The 22,525-nt window shown below is 45.6% G+C and overlaps 1 protein-coding gene across 1 annotated transcript; it reads left to right on the forward strand.

The window, feature by feature from the left end:
• Positions 1–729: 729 nt before the first annotated feature.
• Positions 730–20,977, forward strand: CASP9 (caspase 9). The gene is made up of 10 exons (XM_053280917.1): positions 730–888; positions 4,043–4,256; positions 5,534–5,623; positions 7,202–7,239; positions 9,016–9,192; positions 9,800–9,889; positions 10,737–10,884; positions 16,397–16,576; positions 18,074–18,183; positions 19,744–20,977. The coding sequence occupies exons 1-10, from the start codon at positions 757–759 to the stop codon at positions 19,834–19,836; spliced, it is 1,272 nt and encodes a 423-aa protein (XP_053136892.1). The 5' UTR covers positions 730–756; the 3' UTR covers positions 19,837–20,977.
• The last annotated feature ends 1,548 nt before the right edge of the window (positions 20,978–22,525 follow it).

A 22,525-nucleotide genomic window follows, 5' to 3' on the forward strand; every position in this document is an offset into this window, starting at 1 on the left:
AGGGAACTTGGTACCTTCGGATGCTCTACTAAGATCTGTGGACCCATCCGCTAAGGAGAATATCTTACAGTGCTCACGTGTGATATCCCATTCAAATGCAAACCAGGGTGGGCACAAAGGGGATGATTCATGCTTGCTGCCACAAGACCAGCTTTCCTAGTATTTATACAGTATTTATTATTTAGGGTAATCAGCCTCAGAGGTAAGATGCCTCTCAATCCCAGTTGCAGAGGAGCAACAACAGGAGAAAGGGCATGCGCAGACCTCTTGTCTGTAGGCTTCTCCAGAGGCATCTGGTGTGCCACTGTCTGAAACAGGATGCTGGACTAGATGGGCCTTGGGCCATCTTGTTGTACTACTACTACTACTACTATTATTATTATTATTATTATTATTATTATTATTATTATTCTCTTGTTTACACAGTCAGACAGGTGCTATTGTCTGGTTTGTTTTATCCAGACATTGAGTCCTTGATGGCTGAATTTTATTATCAATATTGTTGTTGTTATATCATTATTATATTTTATTATTATATTAGTATTTATTATTGTTGTTGTTGCATTTGTTATCAACACTTGCCACCACTCAGCTCGCCCCGCTCCCAAATAAACCAAAAAACCCCTTATGTGGAAGGAGCCTAGAAAGCACCCTGCCCAAATGTCCTTATATGGGCTGTGACGTCAAGGGGCGGGGCCAAGGAAGGCCCTCCCTACCCGGAAGCGCGTGTCTCCCACTCTCTCACCCCCGACGGCCATGGAAGAGGCGCTTCGGCAGCGGCTGCAGCGGAGCCGGCTGCGGCTGGTGCAGGAGCTGCGGGTGGAGCCGCTCTGGGACCTCCTGGCGCAGCGAGGGATCTTCACCCAGGACATGATCGAAGAGATCCAGGTGGGATCATTTGTTCTCTGACGGGGAGGGCTCTCCTGGCTTGCTCCACGGGGTCTGCCCGGCGGGTCCCCTTCTCCAAAGACGACTCCTAGAGCCGATTCTAGGACAGGGGCGGGCAATCTTGGCCCTCCAGCTGGTTTTGGACTACAACTCCCATCAACCCCCCCCCCGCCGCAGGCCAGGGGGATGATGGGAGTTGTAGTCTGACAACAGCTGGAGGGCGAGTTTGCCCCACCCCCCTAGGGCGCTAGGGCTCCAGTCATCCCCATCTCCTTCACAAGGAGAGAGAATTGGAATGACCACCAGCCCCCTACTTGGTGTGGTGGGAATCCCTTCTAAACTAACATACATGTACATTTTAGGTACATTTTAAAAATGAGCCCTGTGTGTGTTTTTGTTGTTGTTGTCTTTTTTACTTGGTAAAAGGATTCCTGTTTCTGTCTTTGAACTGAACAGCTGACAGCCAAGAATTAAGAAAAAACCTCCCAGAATACATTCCTGTCCCTATTTTTGCTGCAAAAAATAAAAAGAGGTGTGGATCGTGTCAAGGGGATTTTTGGGATGCTGGTCAACGGAGCTCCCACTGTGAGCATCCCACCAGCATCCCCACACTTCCTCCAGAAGTATCCAGCAGGAAGAAAAGAGGAATGGGGATGAACAGGAAAAGAAAGAGACCGGGAGAGAGGGAAAATAACAGAAGGCAGGCAGTGGGGATGAAGAATTCAAAGGAAGCAAGAAAAAGGAGAAAGTTAAAGAAGGAAGAAAGGTACCTCCAGTTTTCTTTCTCACAAAGAATGAGAAAGGAAAGTGTCAGCATTCTTTTTTTAATAAGGTTATGAAGAGGAAATAAAGTCTTCACTTTCATTTTCTGTTCCTCTTTCTTTTTAAATAAACAACCCACTTCTTTATTAAATCCTATTGGCCCAACTGCACAGAAACTTGATTTCCACTGCACGTTGTTGTTGTTGTTGTTGTTGTTTTTGCACTGCTCGAAATGCACCCATCTGCATTTTAGACTAAACCTTGGACTGTCTGAGCAATTGGGGTTCAGGGCTCAGACCCCTCCCCTCGTCCCCTACGGAATCTTCTCTGCTGCGGTCTTCATTGCATTTATTTCTTTTTAAAAACATTTAAGCCCCGGCTCACTTAAATACAGTTCTGGAGGCAGCTTACATCATGAAATCACATGAAAGCAATCGATGCCAGCAAAGAAAATTGAAACAGAAGAACACAGCCCTGCTGGATCAGGCCCAAGAAGGCTCATCCAGTCCAGCATCCTGCTTCACACAGTGGCCCACCAGATGCCTCTGAGAAGCCCACAGGCAGGGGGTGAGGGCATGCCCCCTCTCCGGCTGTTGCTCCCCTGTAATACTTTCTTATAGCAGCCCTAAAAATGCACTGCATTAGAATGTCTGGACCAAGGATGGCGGATTACCGCATAGGCAATACAGCCAGCCACCTATGGCGGCAAATCTTGGGGAGCGGCATCTGGAGGGAAACTTAATTCTTCGCCCCCCCACCTTTAAAAATGCCACTGTGTAGAGACAGAGGCTTTGCCCACCTCCTAAACCATCACAGGAGATGCGGTCGGGCACTGGAGAATAGCGGCGAAAGAGGTCCTCCCTCAAGCTTGGCTTACTCGCAAATGACACGGAGCGGGCGGTTTTGGACCTTCGCGCATGTGCGCGCATGCACAAAAGCCCGAAATGCAGAAGCCATGGTCCTATCATCCTGTGATGATAGGAGGCGGGCAGACCCTGTGGCACTACACAGCAATGTTTTTCAAGGTAAAAAAGCAGAGTTAAGTTCCCCCACCCCAAGCCCCCTTACTCTTGCCCCTGGGGTGGCAAATCTTTGACTGCCTATGGACGGCCAAAAAATTAATCCGCCCCTGAGAAGAAGATGTTCGTTTGGTATCTAAAACTCCTCTGTCGGTGTCAGGTCTTTTAAGCTACAGTCGTCATGGCGCAGCGGGGAAGTAACTTGCCTAGGGAGCAAGAGGTTGCTGGTTCGAATCCCACTGGTGTGTTTCCCAGACTATGGGAAATGCCTGTATCGAGCAGCAGCACTATAGGGAGATGTTGAAAGGCATCATCTCATACTGCGCGGGAGGAGGCAATGGGAAACCCCTCCTGTATCCTATCAAAGAAGACCACAGGGCTCTGGGTCGCCACGAGTCGAGACCGACTCGATGGCACAACTTTACCTTTTACTTCTACACAAGATCCCGGGTTCTCTCTCTGTCAGCGTCTCCAGGTAGGGCTGGGAAAGACTCCTGCCTGAAACCTCGGAGACCTGCTGCCAGCCATTGACAGTACTGAGCTAGATGGACCAAGGGTCTGACTCAGTAGAAGGCAGCTAAATATATGTGTAAGCAAGAGGGCTTGCAGTTTGCACACACATGGACGTCTTCTTTCTGTGTCGTTTCTCTAGTCGTTTCTCTGTCTCGACTCTAGTCGTTTCTCTGTCTTTGGGACCTCATCCCCCATGCTTTCGAATTGGAGAGTTTCCCACCATTTTTCCTGGACATTAATGCATTTTTCAGGGGTTTGGGATTTTCGTGGCGATGTGGCCGAGGTCTGGAACCGACCTGCAGAAATGCTGTGTTTCTATCTTTGTGCTTTGGTCTGGGAGTTGCTTGATAACCTCAGTCAATATATAGTCATATATAGTAAAAAAAGATGACTGAGGACACAGAGACAGATGAAGCCAAATTTTAGTTGAGCATCTTGGCTTATGCTTTCATCATAAGAACCTATGAGAGAGGAGAGCTGGTCTTGTGGTAGCCAGCATGACTTGTCCCCATAGCTAAGCAGGGTCCACCCTGGTTTGCATTTGAATGGGAGACTAGAAGTGTGAGCACAGTAAGATTTCCCCCTCATGGGATGGAGCCGCTCTGGGAAGAGCAGAAGGTTCCAAGTTCCCTCCCTGGCAGCATCTCCAAGAGAGGGCTGAGAGAGATTCCTGCCTTCAGCCTTGGAGAAGCCGCTGCCAGTCTGTGTAGACAACACTGAGCTAGAGAGACCAATGGTCTGACTCTGTATATGGCAGCTTCCTATGTTCCTAAAATAGAAAGGCACATGGGAATTTTCCTCTTTCCTCTGCATTTTCTAGAAATTCCCCGAGGAATCGCTTTGTTTTGCTTTGTCCCCAGAAAGCCGGTACCCGGAGAGACCAGGCCAGACAGCTAATCACGGACCTGCAGACCCGAGGAAAGGAAGCGTTCCCTACTTTCATCTGGTGCCTCCAAGAAACGGGGCAGGGTGCCCTGGCGGCTTGGCTGAGCGAAGGGTATGACCAGTCACAATGGGGTCCAGCTGATCTACGCCCGGTTGAAGTCCATTCCCATTCTGGACTGAGTGACCCACGTATGTACCCGTGGAACTGTTGATTGCCAGATCTTGCAGGCTCACTCAAACTCACCTGTCCACAGACCCTAGGAAGAGGGAAGATTCCTTGACTGCTTGACTGATAACTCTGAAACAATTTATTTATAAGTAGTAGAACACACAGAGCCTACTTTCCGGTTCTTGGAGCACTGTGGCTCTTGCCTATCTCCAAATACTTCAGATTCATGTTCTGTGAATCCGGCTTGTATCCAGCTGAAAGCACGTGGTTACAAAGGGGCAGAACTGCAGGCACTCTCCATGACAGCCCCCATAGCCACACCCACCCTGACAGCCACACCCCATGGCCACGCCCACCCCAATGGGCCACACCCCTTCTTGAGATAGATGCAATCATTTGGAGGGAGGTTTCAACATGGCCTTGTGCATCATGTCAGCCCCTGTGATTAAGTCTTTCTGATCATGTTCACACCCTCATATCTGTACATCGAGTTTCTCCTGGGCGTGCCACACATACACTGATCTGATTGTTATTTATTATTTTATGATTTGAAATATGTATTTCCCGCTTTTTAAAATTAAAAAGCTATCCGGCTGTAGGAAAACACATTTAAAAATCTCTCTCTACAAGTAAGTTTTATGATCTTAAAAAAAACCACCAAACCTTACAGGAGTTTTTAAAACTCCCTTTAATTGATGCTTCATTAGATACAAATTTCACTTAGCAGATGGGAATAGATGATTCAGGGCTCATGTCAGGGTGGTGGTGGGAAAGTTCCTCCTTCCCAGGCAAGGAGGTTTGCCCCCTGAAACCTGGGACTGGCCCTGAGATTACAGAATTTCCCAGGCCTGGATTAGGTACAGGAACACAGGAAGCTGCCATATACTGAGTCAGACCATTAGTCTATCTAGCTCAGTATTGTCTACACAGACTGGCAGCAGCTTTTCCAAGGTTGCAGGCAGGAGTCTCTCTCTTGGAGATGCTGCCAGGGAGATGCTGCCTATCTTGGAGATGCTGCCTATCTTGGAGATGCTGCCAGGGAGGGAACTTGGAGCCTAGATGCTCTTCCCAGAGTGGCTCCATCCCCTGAGGGAGAATATCTTCCAGTGCTCACACAGTCCAGTCTCCCATTCATATGCAACCAGGGTGGACCCTGCTTAGCTAAGGGGACAAGTCATGCTTGCTACCACAAGACCAACTCTCCTCTATACCATCATATGGATGAGAAATCTTGACTTTGTGGGACAGGAGGATTCAGAAAATCATGCCTAAACGCGGAGCCTTCCTATTCTTGCAGGTGTCAGGACTTCTGATCATTTGCCTTCTCTAGTCCCGGTGGCGAAGGAGAGATTCCGAGAACCAAGCCGTGACACTGAAGCCTCTCGGGGTAAGAAATCTGCTAGCAGATTGTTGGTGTTAAAACTGGACTCTTTCTGGCTCCCTGTTTTCCCTCCATGCTGAGAAAGTGTAGCTAGAAGATTTGGCGTGCTTACATAAGTGGGAACCGAACTCTAGAACAGATTGTGAACTGAATTTCACGCAGATGGCCAGTGCGGATGTGCGGCGTCCTCCAAAATGTCCGCCGCCAGCGCAAAAAGGCCCAGAACGGGCTGAAGACAGCCCAGAGCCTCTGGATGGGGCGGTTTATAAATGTAATAAATAAATAAATAAATAAATAATAAAAATGGCCCAAACCGGACAATTCGAGCCGAATCGGGGGGATTTCAGGGGCGGTTTGGACTCAAACCGAACTGGGCATACTGGTTCCATACACACCTCATCCCTTTGTGAAGGTCTGTTTGACCCAGGTCTACCTGCTAGCTTCCTTCTCTTTGCCAGAGATGCCATGGGGGAAGTTCCCTGCAGGAACATGTTATTCTAACCTTGGGTAACATCGCCCCACATCTGCTTGTGCCAAGTGACCAAATTTCATAGTTTGCCAAATATGAGCATTTGTAGAGTTCCTGGTCTCGTGAGCTCAGGTATACAAGATGGAGGTTGCAATTCCAGATATCATAGAGGGGTGCTGAGTTGTTCTGGCAGCATATGTCACACGAGATCCTGGTTAGAACAAACCAGCTTCAGACCTTGGGTCATAGGAACTTAGGAAGCTGCCATATTCTGAGTCAGACCATTGGACCATCTAGCTCAGTATTGTCTTCACAGACAGGCAGCGGCTTCTCCAAGGTTGCAGGCAGGATTCGCTCTCAGCCCTGCCATGGAGAAGCCAGGGAGGGAACTTGAAACCTTCTGCTCTTCCCAGAGCGGCTCCATCCCCTAAGGGGAATATTTTACAGTGCTCACACTTCTAGTCTCCCTTTCATATGCAACCAGGGTGGACCCTGCTTAGCTAAGGGGACAAGTCATGCTTGCTACCACAAGACCAGCTCTCCTCTCTTAGGTCTCACTGCCTAAGATAAACCATGATTCATTGATGGGTGTGAGTTCAGATATATAAACGGATCATGGTTAGGCTACATATAGCAGGGTTCTGAGTGATATCGGAATCTGCAATCCCATGAATGAATGAATGAATACTTTATTACAGTCCTTGACCAGAACACACAATCCTGTGATGATTTCTGAATAATCAGTGGGTTGCCCCTTTCTGGGCGCAGAGGCTGATTGATATGAGTAGGAATGTTTCGATATCCCTTTCTATGTCTTACCAGAATGAGTCTGACAAGCATAATCTCTGACAACTTTTTAAAAAGTCTTTAAAGACACATTTGTTCACCCAGGCTTTTAATTAGATTACAGTTCTTATAGTTTTAATGGTGTGTTAAATTTTAAATTGTTGTAATATTTAACTTTTTAAATTGTGTTTTAATTTTATATCATTCTGTTGTAAACTGCCCAGAGACGTCAGTTTTGAGCAGTATACAATGTGCTAAATAAATACCAGTAAATAAAATTAATACTCTGTGGCTGGGCTGATGTGTTTGCCCCTCAATCTGTTTTCTAGGCCCTGTGGAGGAGACATCCCAGAGGGACTTTGAAATGGTTAGTTTCTTGTTTAATGCACACCCTTTCTCACTTTTCCTGAGTTACCACATAGCTTTATCCTTAAGCATGGCTGTATCAGCATAGAAGTGTTCAACAAAATGAAATGCACCACACCCACCCAGACTCTCAGAGCTTTTCCACACTCTTTCATGTCGAGTGAACTGGTAAAAAAGATTTCCTTTGGTTCCCCAGTCTATTTCTGGTCAATGTATCATGCTGTTAAGAATCCTTAAAGCTGGGCAAGAGAAGTTGGTTTTCTCCCCGCAGATACTGCGATTTTGTGCAAAATTACTTATCTCATTGAATTCAGTGTGGCTGACTTTGGAATACACCTGCATAGTATTATGCTCTTAATATATGAAACCTGGTTCTCTTTTTCTTCTGCCAGCCAAACTAACTTTTCCACTTCCCTCACAGTAACTATACTTTTTCAGCATATGTGACTGACCTTTCTCCCTAGAGTTAAAATATTCATGTTCATCAGTATGAGTAGGCTTTTTTTTCTTCCCCCAAGGATGAAGGTGAACTTCTTCAGGTACAAAGAAAGAGAAGGTTGGAAGGGATTAAAACTAGAGGGCCTAGAGACAAGGCCTTTTTGGTTGTGACCCCTCAGCTCTGGAATACCCTCCCAGTAGAGCTTCGCCACGCTCCCTCCCTCAGTGTTTTTAAGAAACAATTGAAGACACATCTTTTGAGAAATACTTCTAAATATTTTATCTGCTGCTTATGTTTCTTAGTATTTAGCTTTTATAACTTTTAATTTTAAATTTAAATTTAATTTAAGTTTTTATAACTTTTTTTGATATATATATATAATATTCTGCTCTTCCTCCAAGGAGCCCAGAGTTAAGTACATAGTTAAGTTTCTTCTCACAACAACCCTGTGAAGTAGGTTAGAGGCTGAGAGAGAAGTGACTGGCCCAGAGTCACTCAGCAAGTCTCATGGCTGAACGGGGATTTGAACTCGGGCCTCCCTGGTCCTAGTCCAACCCTCTAACCACGACATCATGTTATTTTAATTGTGGTTTCAGTCTAGGCCTTTATTTTTTTATTTTTTTAAAAAATAAAATTATTGTTCTGTATTGCATCCATTGTATTAATTATGTAAGCTGCCCTGAGCAGAAGTGCACTCCAGGGGCGTGGAATAACTATTTTAAATAAATGTAAAACACAAAAAAGGAAATTAACATCAGCAGAGAGGGAGAAAGATGACTGATCAAACTAATGACTGGTGCATCTCATTCAGCCCACAATTTTGCCTTTGGCAATTAAATTCAGGATAACATCAGTATTCACGGGGAGTTCTGTTCTCCACTGTTACCATGGACACGGAAAACGCGAATACTGGATTATTGGGGCAATGGGTTCGTGGGGTTAAGTTCCCGGAGGCCCGAAAATCGGCAAAAAAGTGCCCCAAAAGGGTTGAAAGGCAAAATAAAGTACTCTGCCGTGCTCTGCAGGCCTCCAGCAATCCAGCAATACCCCCCTGAATTCCATTTTCAAGCATTTTCCAGCGATTTTTTCAGGTTTTTCCCAAGTAAATGAGCTCCGTTTCACAAAATGGCAGCTGGAAATGACCTCCACGGTCACTTCCGGCTGCCTCTGACCTGGGGATACGCAGGGGTAACCCCTTTTTTGCCAGCTTCTAATTGCGTTTGCCGAGGTCGGGTGTCAATCACCTGACCGCGGATCCGCGAAACCGCCCATGGTGGACCCGCAAATATGGAGGTCCTGCTGTAAGTTGGTTTAATTCTCGTCTGCACTGCCTGACAGGCTTATACCCTGAAGAGCATCCCGTGTGGTTACTGCCTCATTATCAACAATGTGACCTTCAGCAGGGACTCTGAGCTGAATCCTCGGCTGGGATCCGACATCGACTGCGAGAGGCTGGAAAGGCGCTTCAGACTCCTGCACTTCACCGTCTTGGTCCGGCGAGATCTTAAAGCTCAGGTCAGCGTGCCCAAGAAACGTGGCCCCAAACTGGGCTGTTCTCTTGACCATTTGGGAGCAAAGAACTCCTCTAAAGGATCCAAGGTGCCATCCTAGGCCTGCTTCAGTGAGATAGAGAGTCCTGCCTGCAACCTTGGAGAAGCCACTGCCAGTTTGGGTAGATAATACTGAGCTAGAGTGACCAAGGGTCTGACTCAGTATCCAGCAGCTTCCTATGTTTCTGTGGTTGTCTGTGGACCCTCTGGGCATGCTTGTGGCACAGCTGAGCTCCAGCTAGTGACTGAGAATAATATTCCCAAATAATATTCCCTTGTGTTGGAATCTCCACCCCCACAGCCAGATGGCCCCTTCCTAAATAAACAGGCAAGAGTCAGACAGGTGATGACAGCTCCATCCTCATCCCTCATCCTTGGCAACTATATCTCCAGGCTAGAGCTGCAGAGTGTGGGAACCTTTAGGAAGGGGACGACTCCCGTTGGCTTCAAGTTATGCTGCCTTTTAGCAGCACATCGCTGATGGGGGCGGGTGTACACAGGGGGTCAGAACAAAGCAGCAGTGTGAATCCAAGGGCATGTTTTTAATCTGAGCTCTTTGCAAATGTCTACAGGAAATTGTGAACGAGCTTCAGCGCCTGGCAAAGCGGGATCACAGCTCTCTGGACTGCTGTGTGGTGGTGATTCTTTCCCACGGCTGCCAGGTATGTAAGTCTTGTGCTTGATTCTGTCAGGGAGATTGGAAGCCCTTTGGGGCAGAGACACCCCCCCTCTCTATTGTGTTCTTCTGTCAAATGCCAAGTATGCATCTGACATCAATTGGTATGGTAATAAATGATTTGAATGTGAAGGATGGAGCTATCCCCCAGGGAAAGAACGCCTTAATTGATTAACTATGTTATTATTTAGTTTTGTTGAATTGATCAACTGATGAGGTCTGCTTGAGATCTGATGAGATCTGCACATGAGAAAGGTTAAAACTCTATTTTCCTCGTGTGCAGAGTTATGTAGTTGATTAAATCAGTTGATTAATCATCGGTTGGTTAAATCAGATCAACTAAATGTCATATGATTAGTCAACGCTAAGATTTAAAATTAAGGATGGAGCTATCTCCTAGAGAAAGAAAGAACTTAGTTGACTAAATATATTATTATTTAGTTCATGAGATCTGCTTGAGATCTGTACCTGAGAAAAATTAAAACTATGTTTTCCTCACGTGCAGATTTCATCAGTCAATGAAAACAAATCAACTAAATGTAATATGATTAGTCAACTTTGAGATTTGAAATTAAGGTTGGAGCTATCTCCCAGGGAAAGAACTCCTTAGTTGATTAACTATATTATTATTTAGTTTTGTTGAATGGATCAACTGATGAGATCTGCTTATTTGCATATGAGAAAAATTAAAATTATATTTTCCTCGTGTGCAGATTTATGCAGATTTCATCAGCTGATTGAATCAGATGTCGTATGATTAATCAACTTTAAGATTCAAGATTAATCAACTAAAGATTCCTCTCTCCACAATTCCATTGTGCTTTTTCTCCCAGACCAGCCACATTCAGTTTCCGGGAGGAATCTATGGTACGGATGGAAGGCCCATTCCGGTGGAGAAGATAGTCAGCTATTTCAATGGGTTGCACTGCCTCAGCTTGAGGGGGAAGCCCAAGCTTTTCTTCATCCAAGCTTGCGGAGGAGGTGAGTGTGGTGGCGGGTCCTTTAGTACACCTGGGCACGTGGGGGCAGGTACCTAAAGCCAACATAATGTTGTAATCCATCTTTAAGCAACAACATTATGCCCCAAGAAAAGCTAAATTCTGCAACCTGAATAAATTACGCACCACGAAGAGCTAAATTCTGCAACCTGAGTAAATTATGCACCACGAAGAGCTAAATTCTGCAACCTGAATAAATTATGCACCATGGAAAGCTAAATTCTGCAACCTGAATAAATTAACACAAATTAAGAAAAGTTGCATAATTTACCTGCATAATTACACTGTTTGGCATGTAACACTGCATAATTACTGTTTGGCATGTAACAGGAGAGGACAAGAACCTCACCCCCACTCATGAATTTATTTTTCCCCGCCACCATTCTGGCTTTGGGGTTTCCCAGTACTTTGAAGCCTTTATCCAGGGCTCTTATTATCGTTAAAAGAAAGCAAACTGGATTCTTCACCCACAACAATATTCTGTGCTTTTTCCTCTGCTCCCAGATTTACGGTGTATACTCCGGCAGAGGGAGGCATCACAGGCTAGGAATTGTAGAATCGCAAGAAAATAAGAACAGCCCTGGTGGATCAGGCCCAAGGCCCATCTAGTCCAGCATCCTGTTTCCCGCAGTGGCCCATTGTGGGAATCCCACAGACAAGAGGCGAAGGCATGCCCTCTCTCCTGCTGTTGCTCCCTTGCAATTGGTATTCAGAGGCATGCTGCCTTTGAGCCTGGAGGTGGCTTCTAGCCACCAAGCATCAAAATAATTGAATGTTAGCATTGAAAGGGACCTTGGAGCTCTTCTAGTCCACCCCCATGCACTGCAAAAAATCCTACGGCATTCCTGACAGATTGCCATCCAATTCCTGTTTGGAAACTTCCAGAGAAGGAGAACCCACCACTTCGAGACTGTACCACTCCTTAAAAATTCTTTTTTTTTTTTAAAGAGAGACTGTTCCACTCCTGAGTAGCTCTTATTAAGTTTTCAAAAACCCAGTTCTATGCTCATGGGGGTGGGGGGGAGGAAGAAAACTGCCCTTGACCTTGAATGATTAATGAACAAAGAGCCAAGTCTTGAGTGGAGTGTGTTATTAATACTTGTGACCATACAGATGGAATATTTAAAAATATGAATATGATGATTTTGTTTGTTTGTTTATTCGATTTCTATGCCACCCTTTCAAAAATGGCTCAGGGTGGTTTACACAGAGAAATAATAAATACATAAACAAATAAGATGGCTCCCTGTCCCCAAAGGGCTCACAATCTAAAAAGAAACGTAATAGGAACACCAGCCACAGTCACTGGAGGGGTGCTGTGCTGGGGCTGGAGAGGGCCAGTTACTCTCCCCCTGCTAAATCAAGAGAATCGCCACATTAAAAAGGTGCCTCTTTGCCCAGTTAGCAGGGCTTTCACAAAGCTGTTTACAGAGAAAAATACATAAATAAGATGGTCCCCTGTCCCCCAAAGGGCTCACAATCTAAAAAGGAAACCTAAGATAGACACCAGCAACAGACACTGGAGGGATGCTTTGCTGGGGTTGGATAGGGCCGGTTGCTCTCCCCCTGCTAAATAGAAGAGCATCACCATGTTAAAAGGTGTCTCTTTGCCAAGTTAGCAGGGTTATATAGGGGTATTTATATACCGCTTTTCAACCAAAGTTCCCAAAGCAGTTTACATATAAACAAATTAATAAATTAATTAATTTAAAAAATTAAATATGGCTCCCTGTTCCCAAAGCACTCACAATCTAAAAAAGAAGCACAAGATAGACACCAGTAACAGCCACTGAAGGGATGCTGTTCCAGGGATGGATGGGGCCAGTTGCTCCCCTCAACGCTAAATAAAGAGAATCACCATTTTTAAAAAGGTGCCTCTTTGCTATATAACATTCTATATCCCACAGAAGAGAGGATGGGAGTGCAAAAAGATGTACAAGGCGGCCCTCATGATTCGCGGGGGTTCCATTCTCGCCTATAGGCGTAAATACGGAGGACGCGGATAACGAAACCGTAACTCTGTGAGAATTGGGGGGTTATGTTCCGAACAGAAAACAAATACCTAAAAAGTAGAACAGGGGCAGAAATAAGAGTAGAAATGCACGATACCTTTCTCTCCAGGGCTGCAGGGCTCCAGAAATGCCCCCGAAAACCCCCAAATCAGCTGAATTTTCGGCAAAAAAAAATTAAAATTGTTGATTTTAAAAAGAGAGCCTCAGAATGGATGTGTGCTCTAAAATGGTGGCTGGGAGTGAACCCGGAAGTCATTTCCGGCCACTCCGCAGCAGCAAATAGGCAGATTTTAGCCTGTTTTAACACCACAGATAAAGAAACTGGGTCTCTAAGACCTGTCCGTGGAAACACAGAACCATGGTTGCTTGAAGCGCGGGTGATGAGGACCGGCTGTATTGCAGCTTCAGTTTTTAATTCCGGTTTTATTTGCTGTCTCGCCAATGGCCATTACCAAGATAAATGATAAGCAGTGAATCCTGAAATATCATAAATCATAAGATTTATTACATATTTGAAGTTGTCTTTGTGCTGGTTTGGAGAATATTTTGCCCACCCGCCCCTCATAATGAAGACTTGAGTATATCATCTGTAACAGATGCATTATTTACCATCCGGCTCATTTTTTCAATAGTCAGATTTGGCAAACTGCACATGTTTGCGAGAAGGAGGATGTACAATAACCTGGTGAGAAAACTGTCTTTATTTTTGATGTTTGGGAATGACAGAATGCAAGATAAAGTGCAATCACACGTCCAATTAATTATCTATCTGTTATTCTTGCTTCAGTCATTTGACTGCTCCCTGCTCTTTTGTTTTTGTGACAGCATATTTCTCATTTTAATCAAAGTCGTTTTAAAAAAATATGAATGAGCAAAGAGCCCACTGTGCAAGCCTAATCAAGTTTGTAGAAACACATAATTAGATTTTTAAGGTTATTGACAAAGCTACTGCAGAAGCCTCCGCAAATTCAGTTTCCTTTGCGAGTGTGAAGCATTCTTTGTTTTCCTTTTGCTGCCATATTTATAGGGATAGCTTGAGCCTTCCTTCCCAGCCAATTACCAGTTTTGTAGAAGAAGGTTCTTACTGCAGACAGGGAGTCAGAGAGTGTAGTGGATGAACTACAATTGGGGAGACCCAAGTTCAAATCCCCATTCAGCCAAGAAACTCACTGAGTGACTCTGGGTCAGTCACTAATGCCATGAACGAGGTAGTCACAAGGATGTTGTGAGGATTAGCATAACCATTAGGGTTGTGCAGGAATCAATTTTTGCAATTCGATACAAGCTCAAATCTGCCTCGAATCTGGGGTTGATTTTATTTGAATTTGATTGATTCGGCATAATTTTCTTAGGACTAGGGGGCACCAAAGTGGGTTGGGTGGTAGGGCCTCATGGATGCCAACTACCACCCAACCCCCAAAAGAATCAGGCAAAGGGGTAAATTTTTAGGCATTTTTATGTGTTCTCTGTTGTGAAATAACATCTTGATAGGGGATCCTTCTGATTCTTAGGAGAGCTGATCTAGGAGAGGAGAGCTGGTCTTGTGGTAGCAAGCATGACTTGCCCCATTAGCTAAGCAGGGTCCACCCTGGTTGCATATGAATGGGAGACTGGACTGTTTGAGCACTGGAAGAGATTCCTTCTCAGGGGATGGAGCCGCTCTGGGAAGAGCAGAAGGTTCCAAGTTCCCTCCCTGGCAGCATCTCCAAGATAGGGCCGAGAGAGATTCCTGCCTGCAACCTTGGAGAAACCGCTGCCAGTCTGTGTAGACAATACTGAGCTAGACAGACCAATGGTCTGATTCAGTATATGGCAGCTTCCTATGTTCCTATGAAGGAGTTATTTCTCAACTGAGAATCCGAAGCAAGGGAGATAGCGCAAAGGAACCAACCAGAGTGGCAGAGCGGCTCAAAGGGCTGTCCCCAGGATTTGGAATGCTGTTCTGCCTGGCATCTGCTCCTCAGTCTCCTTGACAGTTTTTAGGGAAAAGTAAAGACATGGCTCTTCACACAGGCTTTTACATGAAAGTATTGTTTTTACTGCTGCTGATATAAAAATGTCTCTATTTTTAAACAGAGATATTATTTTTATATTTATATTACCTGTACTTTTGTATTCTAATTATACATTGTTTTAATTACGTTGTAAAACGCTTTGAGATTATTGCAATGAAAAAGCGGTATATAAACCAAACGATAAAATAAACAAATGTACTAAACAATCCCACATTTCCTAAAGAAACATCTCAGACCTTTAAATAGTAAGATCATCCTAAAACCCCGGATCTTCTATCTCGAAATGTCTAATCGCAGCTCTACCAGATCTTGTGAAATCCAGTTCTCAGATGAAATGAATGTCTTTCCCAAGTGGAGTGCCAAATCGAAGGAACAGGTACACAGTCTGGGGGTACTTCTGGACACAAATCTCTCCCTGGTGTCCCAGGTTGAGGCAGTGGCCAGAAGTGCCTTCTATCATCTTCGGCTGATACGCCAGCTGCGTCCGTTTCTTGAGATAAATGACCTCAAAACAGTAGTACATCTGCAGGTCACCTCCAGACTTGACTACTGCAATGTGCTCTATGTGGGGCTGCCCTTGTATGTAGTCCGGAAACTACAGTTGGTCCAGAATGCAGCAGCCAGGTTGGTCTCCGGGTCATCTCGTAGGGACCATATTACTCCTGTACTGAAGTAGCTACACTGGCTGTCGATATGTTTCCAGGCAAAATACAAGGTGCTGGTTATAACCTATAAAACCTTAAACGGCTTGGGCCCTGGGTATTTAAGAGAACGTCTTCTTCATCATGAACCCCACCACCCATTGAGATTATCAGGAGTGGTCCGTCTGCAGTTGCCACCGGCTGGTCGGGTGGCTACTCGGGGACAGGCCTTCTCCGCTGCTGCCCCAAAGCTTTGGAACACACTCCCTGCAGAAATAAGAGCCTCTGACAATTTTTAAAAAATCTTTAAAGATACATTAATTTTTAAATTAATTAATTTTAAATTAATGTAATGTATTAAATTAAATTAATTAATTTTAAAGATATTTTAATTTTTTAAAAATCTTTAAAGCCTGTTCACCCAGGCTTTTAGTTAAATACCCTCTGCTGGTCAATGACTGAATAAACACATCTATCTATCTTAAATACTGTTTCAATAGTTTTAACATTGTTTTTAAAAATCGTTGTAAGGTTTTAACTTTTTGTTGTCATTTATGTTAACCCATGTTTTAATTTCTCTGTTGTTGTTTATTTGTTTTAACTAACCTTTTAACTTTTCTGTTGTCATTTTGTTGTTGTTGTTGTTGTTGCTGCAAACCGCCCAGAGATGTAAGTTTTGGGCGGTCTAAAAATATGTTAAATAAATAAATAAAAATAAATAAATAAAATGGGATTGCATACCAGTCTTCATGAGAATCAATATTTAAAATGCCAGACGCGTTTCCACAACAACTCATGCTTGCGACTTTGTGTCTTGCTCTCTGCAGAGCAAAAGGACCGTGGCTTTGAAGTGGATTCTGAGCCTTCAGTCAATCAGGCCCGTGGTAGCACCCTTGAGTCGGACGCTATCCCCTTCCAGGTGCCTTCAGGGGACTCAGATGAGCCAGACGCTGTAGCAAGCTTGCCCACTCCCAGCGACATCTTGGTGTCCTATTCAACTTTTCCAGGTGGGCAGTTGGAGGGGGAGAGTCTGGCTGGCCATACACGGCTGTGCCTTCTAGCGGCGCACTTCTGCGGATTCCAGCTCTCTTCACAGATGCTCCCAGACAGGCACCCAAGTTATGTTCCACACATGTACAATCTGTGTGCAGTGGCTGACCTACTGCGTAGCTTTCTGTCTGCCTTGTAATGGAACGTGGGTGCAGTTGCACAAGAGCATTCACATGCAAACCACAAGAATTGTGTGAGAATCTTGTGCAAACCATAAGAACATAAGATCAGCCCTGCTGGATCAGGCCCAAGAAGGCCCATCTAGTCCAGCATCCTGTTTCACACAGTGGCCCACCAGATGCCCCCAGAGAGTGCACAGGCAAGAGGTATGTGCATGCCCTCTCTCCTGCTGTTACTGCCCTGCAACTGGTACTCAGAGGCATCCTTTGAGGCTGGAAGTGGCCTATAGCCCTTCAACTAGTAGCCATTGAAAGACCTCTCCTCCATGAAGTGATCCAAGCCCCTCTTTAAGCCATCCAGGTTGTTGGCTGTCACCACAGCTTGTGGCAGAGAATTCCACAGGTTGATTATGCAAGTTGTGTGAAAAAGTACTTCCGTTTGCTGGTCCTAGATTTCCTGGCCATCAATTTCATGGGATGACCCCTGGTTCTAGTGTGACGTGAGAGGGAGAAGAATTTCTCCCTATCCACTTTCTCCACACCATGCATGATTTTATAGACCTCTATCATGTCTCCACGCAGTTGTCTTTTTTCTAAACTAAAAAGCCCCAAATGTTGTAGTCTTGCCTCGTATGAAAGGTGCTCTAGGCTCCTGATCATCTTGGTTGCCCTCTTGTGCACCTTTCCCAGTTCTACAATGTCCTCCTTTAGATGTTACGCAATGGACAGCCACTTGAAAGAATGGGTGTCCATTGTTCAGAGAGGGTCTGGTACATATTATCAGTGCTTCTCTGAGGAAGGGCAGGATGCCTCCTTGTCTTAAGGAGGCTATTTATTAGTCCTTGCTCGAAGAAACCTGCACTGGATCCCTCAGTCTGTTATAGACCAGTCTTCCACAGTTGGGCAAGGTGATTGAGAGGGTGGTGGCCTCTCAGCTCCAGGCGGTCTTGGAAGAAAGAGATTATTTAGACCCATGTCTAACTAGCTTTCAAGTGGGCTATGGGGTTGAGAATTCCTTGACCAGCCTGATAGATGATCTCCAAGTGGTCATTGACAGAGGGAGTGTAACTCGGCTGATCCTTTTGGATCTCTCAGCGGCTTTAGATACCATTGACGATGGTCTCCTTCTGGATCACCAGAGGAGGGTGGGATTGGGAGGCCCTGTTCTCCTCCTACCCCTGGCAGATTCCAGATGGTGTTGCTTGGAGACAGAGTGAGAACTAAAATGTGTTAATGGGCCATCATATCAAATGTTAGAGAGCACCCCTGGCTTGGTGACCCCCTTCCCCAGCCCTGGCAGGGTCTTCTCAAGGGCTTCTTTGTACCTCTCCGCAGGTTTCGTATCTTGGAGGGATACACAGAGTGGCTCCTGGTACGTCGAAACCCTGGACAGTGTGTTGGATCAGTATAGCAGTTCGGAAGATCTCCTCTTCATGCTTCTTAGAGTAAGCTCTGCTGATGTAACCTGCAAGTGATATATATTTTTTAAAAAATCAGATTTATTTATATATATTTTTAGCTCAATGTTTTAATGTGTCTTTTTAATAATCTTGTTTTTAAATTTTATTGTGAGCCACCTTGGGATTTTCTTAATGAAAGGCGGGGTATAAATTTAACAAGAAATAAACAATAAAAGATACTTTCCTGGCTTTTGCAAAGTCAGCGAAAGCAAAGTCGGTCTTGTGGAAGTGAGCATGGGTTGTCTCTTTTGCTAAGCAGACTCTGTCATGGATTGCATTTGGATGGGTGGCTGCAAGTGAGCACAGTAAGGGGACAGAGCCATAGCTTAGAGGAAGAGCATCTGCTTTGCATGTAGAAGGTCCCAGGTTCACTCCCTGGCAGCATCTCCACGTAGGGCTGGGAAAGACTCCCATCTGAAACCCTGGCAAGACGCTGCCAGTCAGTGTTGACAATATGGGGCTAGATGGACCAGTGGCCTAACTCTGGAGAGGAGAGCTGGTCTTGTGGTCGCAAGCATGACTTGTCCCCTTAGCTAAGCAGGGTCTGCCCTGGTTGCATATGAAAGGGAGACTAGAAGTGTGAGCACTGCAAGAGATCCCCCTCAGGGGATGGAGCCGCTCTGGGAAGAGCAGAAGGTTCCAAGTTCCCTCCTTGGCTGCATCTCCAAGATAGGGCCGAGAGAGACTCTGTCCTGCCTACAACCTTAGGAAGTCACTGTCGGTCTGTGAAGGCAATACTGAGCTAGATGGACCAAGGGTCTGACTCGGTATGGCAGGACCCTGCTTAGCTAAGAGGACAAGTCATGCTTGCTGCCACCAGACCAGATCTCTATACAGGTATAACCTGCATAGAGGTATAACCTGTATTTGACTTCTAAGGGAGTCATCTTAGATCCAGAGTCGTCATCTATTCAGATAAATAAGGTATGTCAGCCACCAGCTACTGGAGGGCCACTGAGCTTTCTTTGACGAGGGACGGTGGCTCTTTCCCTGCTAGATATAAGGAGAATCATCACTTGGGAAAAAGTCACGTCATACTTAAGCAGGGATTAGCAAAGGTGGCCTCTGTTGTGTTTTAACAGAACCCTCCTGCTTAATATTGTATTCAGCTAAAACTAAAAACAGAGCCTATCAAGGAAATGCTTGATAGGTCCCCAAGGAGTTGGGGACAAGATGGGAGGGGTCTGTGCATCCCAGCGGCTCCCGAAATTAGCCTGGTTCAGCCACGGGTGCTTCAACACAGTCTGCTGGTTTGTTCGGAAGCGACATCGCCGTGGCTGAATCGGGCCGAATCTCCTCCGAATCGAGTCCACAACCAAAGCTTTTCACAGCCCTACTTGGAGATGCTGCCAGGGATTGAACCTGGGACCTTCTGCATGCAAGGAGATGCTCTGCTACTGAGCCATGGCCCCAAGGGGGATGCCCCAAGGGGGAAATCTTTTACAGTGCTCACTTGTAATCACCCATTCCAATGCGAACCAAGACAGAGACTCGGGACATGTGCGAGAACAGCTCCACAGTGCGGTCTCCTTTTCTCTCCCGCAGGTGGCCGACACCGTTTCTGCGAAAGGGAAGTACAAGCAAATGCCCGGCTGTTTCAACTTCCTCCGAAAGCGCTTTTTCTTCATCACTCAGTGACCACTCCGCTTCACGTGACAGGGAGACGTCTGCTGGTATATAGGGGCAATGCTCCCAGGCAGTAGGGTTTTCTCGAAGATGTCCGACATTTGGATGGGCCCTCCGTGGATCGATTTTGTTCCTTTGGCTTGTCATGACTTTGTCACCATCGATTACTGTGAAAAGACTCCTCTTCTTGGTGGAACTTCCAGGACGGGCTTCCTAGCCTGGGCCACTTTGGGAAGAGCCTCAAATGGATCCCAGGAGCTACTTTACTCCTGCGGTCTGCTTTACTTTCCTTTTCTGTCCATGGGGTAGTTTTATGGCTCCTTCCATGAAAAATATTGTGCAATCTCTCCCCCTCTCTCCTCTCTCCCCCTCTCTCCTCCTCTCCCCCCTCTTTCCCCCCTTCCTCTCCTCCTCTTCTCCCCTTCCTCTCTCCCCCCTCTTTTCCCCTTCCTCTCTCCCCCTCTCTCTCCTCCTTTCATCTCTCCCCCCTGTCTCCCCTCCCTTCCTATCTCCCCCTTTCTCTTCCCTCCTTTCCTCTCTCCCACCCCCTTTCTCGCTCCCCTCCTTTCCTCTCTCCCACCCTCTCTCGCTCCCCTCCTTTCCTCTCTCCCACCCTCTCTCGCTCCCCTCCTTTCCTCTCTCCCACCCTCTCTCTTCTCCCCCTCTCATATTTCAGTCCCAGCTTGCTTTATTGTCCAATGCTACCAAGCATCTTGAACCTAGTTTAATTGCCATGGCTCTTTCCCCTCCCTGGCTTAAGGCAGGGATGTCCAACTGCAGGCCCCTCCAGCTGTTGTGGCCTACAACTCCCATCATTCCCAGTCACAGTGGCCAGTAGCTAGGCATGATGGGAGTTGTAGGCCAACCGTGACTGGAGGGCTGCAGTTGAACACCCCTGACTTAAAAAATGCTGCAGAGTGAGTTAAGGTGCTCTAAATCATCTTCTCTGAAGCCCCTTTGAAGCTCCAGTTCCCAAATCACTCCAGGGAAACCAGAATAGGTAAACCAAGTTTCTAGTGTAGATGAGCCCTTGAATAAAAAAAGAAAGAAAAGAAAAGAAAAATCTAGCATTTTTTGTTTAGGGAGAGGGAATGCATTTTGCATGTTTTCTGTTGATCATTTGTAATACTGTATTAAATATTCTATATTTGTACGCTGTCTGTTTTGCTGGTATTCATTTAAATTTTATACCAGGGTTTGCATTGGTTCTGCAGTTCTGCCTCAGGATGGAAGCACAGAATTCTGCATGTCCGTAAGCTCATATCTTACTGTTAAAAGAAGAAGAAGAAGAAGAAATCTAGTTGCTGTTATTTCTGCCCAGGCATTTTAAAGCTGCACATAGAAAGTGGGTTCCGAGGAGTACTACAAAGAAGATCTGGAAAATGAACATGGGGAGAGGAAAGACTGAAAGTGTTGGAGATGCAATTCCATCAGCATCGACTCTGAACACCCATAATTAGAAGTGTAGGCAGAAAATGTAGGGCTGACCCCAATGTTCTCTCTCTTCTCTTCAGTCTCTGCTCCGAGTCTGACTGCTAGACTGCTACTCTTAGTTCCCTCCCATCTTCTTTGTTCTCTCTTCTTCTTCCTTGCATCATGAACTAGCTAGCACAGGGTACCAGGCTTTCTATGTCTGTAACCTCTTAAAACAAACCTCTACTTGTTCTAGGCCTCAAGTAATGGTCTCCAGATCTCCGCTGTGAGCTCTGTTCTCATCAAACTGGGTTTCTCTGCAAAATAAGGGGTTGACTCAAATTCTCCCCTACGCAAAGAACAGGGTACAGTATGTCTAGCCTCAAAAATAAAAGACTGTGGGGGATATGGTACCTGAAGGGATGTTCAAATATCAAGAAGGCAAATACTTTGTTCTCTGCTGCTACAGAGAATCTAGATCTAATGGGCTTGAGTTACAGGAGGGTAGATCTCAAGGAAATACTGAGAAGCTCTTGTGCAATCTCTGGAATGATCTGCAAGAAGAGCTCCTTCGAGGTCTGTGGGGAGAGCGGGTTAGCCCAACCCTCAAGGACATATTTCTTGAAGGCTCAGTGGGCTGCAGAGGGAAGAGGGATATCAGCAAAAATCATCCCTCCCTCACTGTAAATGGGGAACATATTCACGAGTGCACAACATTTGTCTGGATGACAATCTCTGCCTAGGTTCAGAAGTAATGCTAAACCATGGTTAGCGGTAACCATAGCTAAGAATCCACACCATGGTTTGAGCTTCTAGATGTACAACAGGCAAACCAGGGATTTCATGGGATGGTGAGGCAAGGGCACTAACTGTGGATTCTCAAGGGTAAATTGATGGAAAACATACCTAAGGACAAAACTGTTAAACATATAGAAGAACAGGCCTTGCTGAAGGAAAAGCAGCATGGCTTCTGCAAGGGAAGGTTTTGCCTCACTAACCTTTTGGAGTCCTTTGAGAGTGTCAACTGGCATGTGGATAAAGGTGATCCAGTTGACATAGTATACCTGGACTTCCACAAAGCTTTTGACAAAGTTCCCCACCAAAGGCTATTGAGTAAACTTAGCAGTCATGGGATAAGGGGACAGGTTCATGTGTGGATTGGTAACTGGTTGAAGGACAGGAAATAGAGAGTAGGAATCAATGGACAGTTTTCACAACGGAGGGAAGTAAGAAGTGGGTACCCCCAGGATCTGTAATTTATTCATACATGATCTAGAACTTGGGTAAG

This window comes from Hemicordylus capensis, chromosome 16 (assembly GCF_027244095.1).
Source record: "Hemicordylus capensis ecotype Gifberg chromosome 16, rHemCap1.1.pri, whole genome shotgun sequence".
NCBI classification, from domain to species: domain Eukaryota; kingdom Metazoa; phylum Chordata; class Lepidosauria; order Squamata; family Cordylidae; genus Hemicordylus; species Hemicordylus capensis.

Excerpts from the sequence above, each read along its gene's own strand:
- CASP9 (XM_053280917.1), top strand. The coding sequence starts at position 757 with ATGGAAGAGGCGCTTCGGCAGCGGCTGCAGCGGAGCCGGCTGCGGCTG. Across the intron at positions 889-4,042 it reads ACATGATCGAAGAGATCCAG|AAAGCCGGTACCCGGAGAGA; the intron begins GTGGGATCATTT and ends CTTTGTCCCCAG. Across the intron at positions 9,193-9,799 it reads GGCGAGATCTTAAAGCTCAG|GAAATTGTGAACGAGCTTCA; the intron begins GTCAGCGTGCCC and ends AAATGTCTACAG.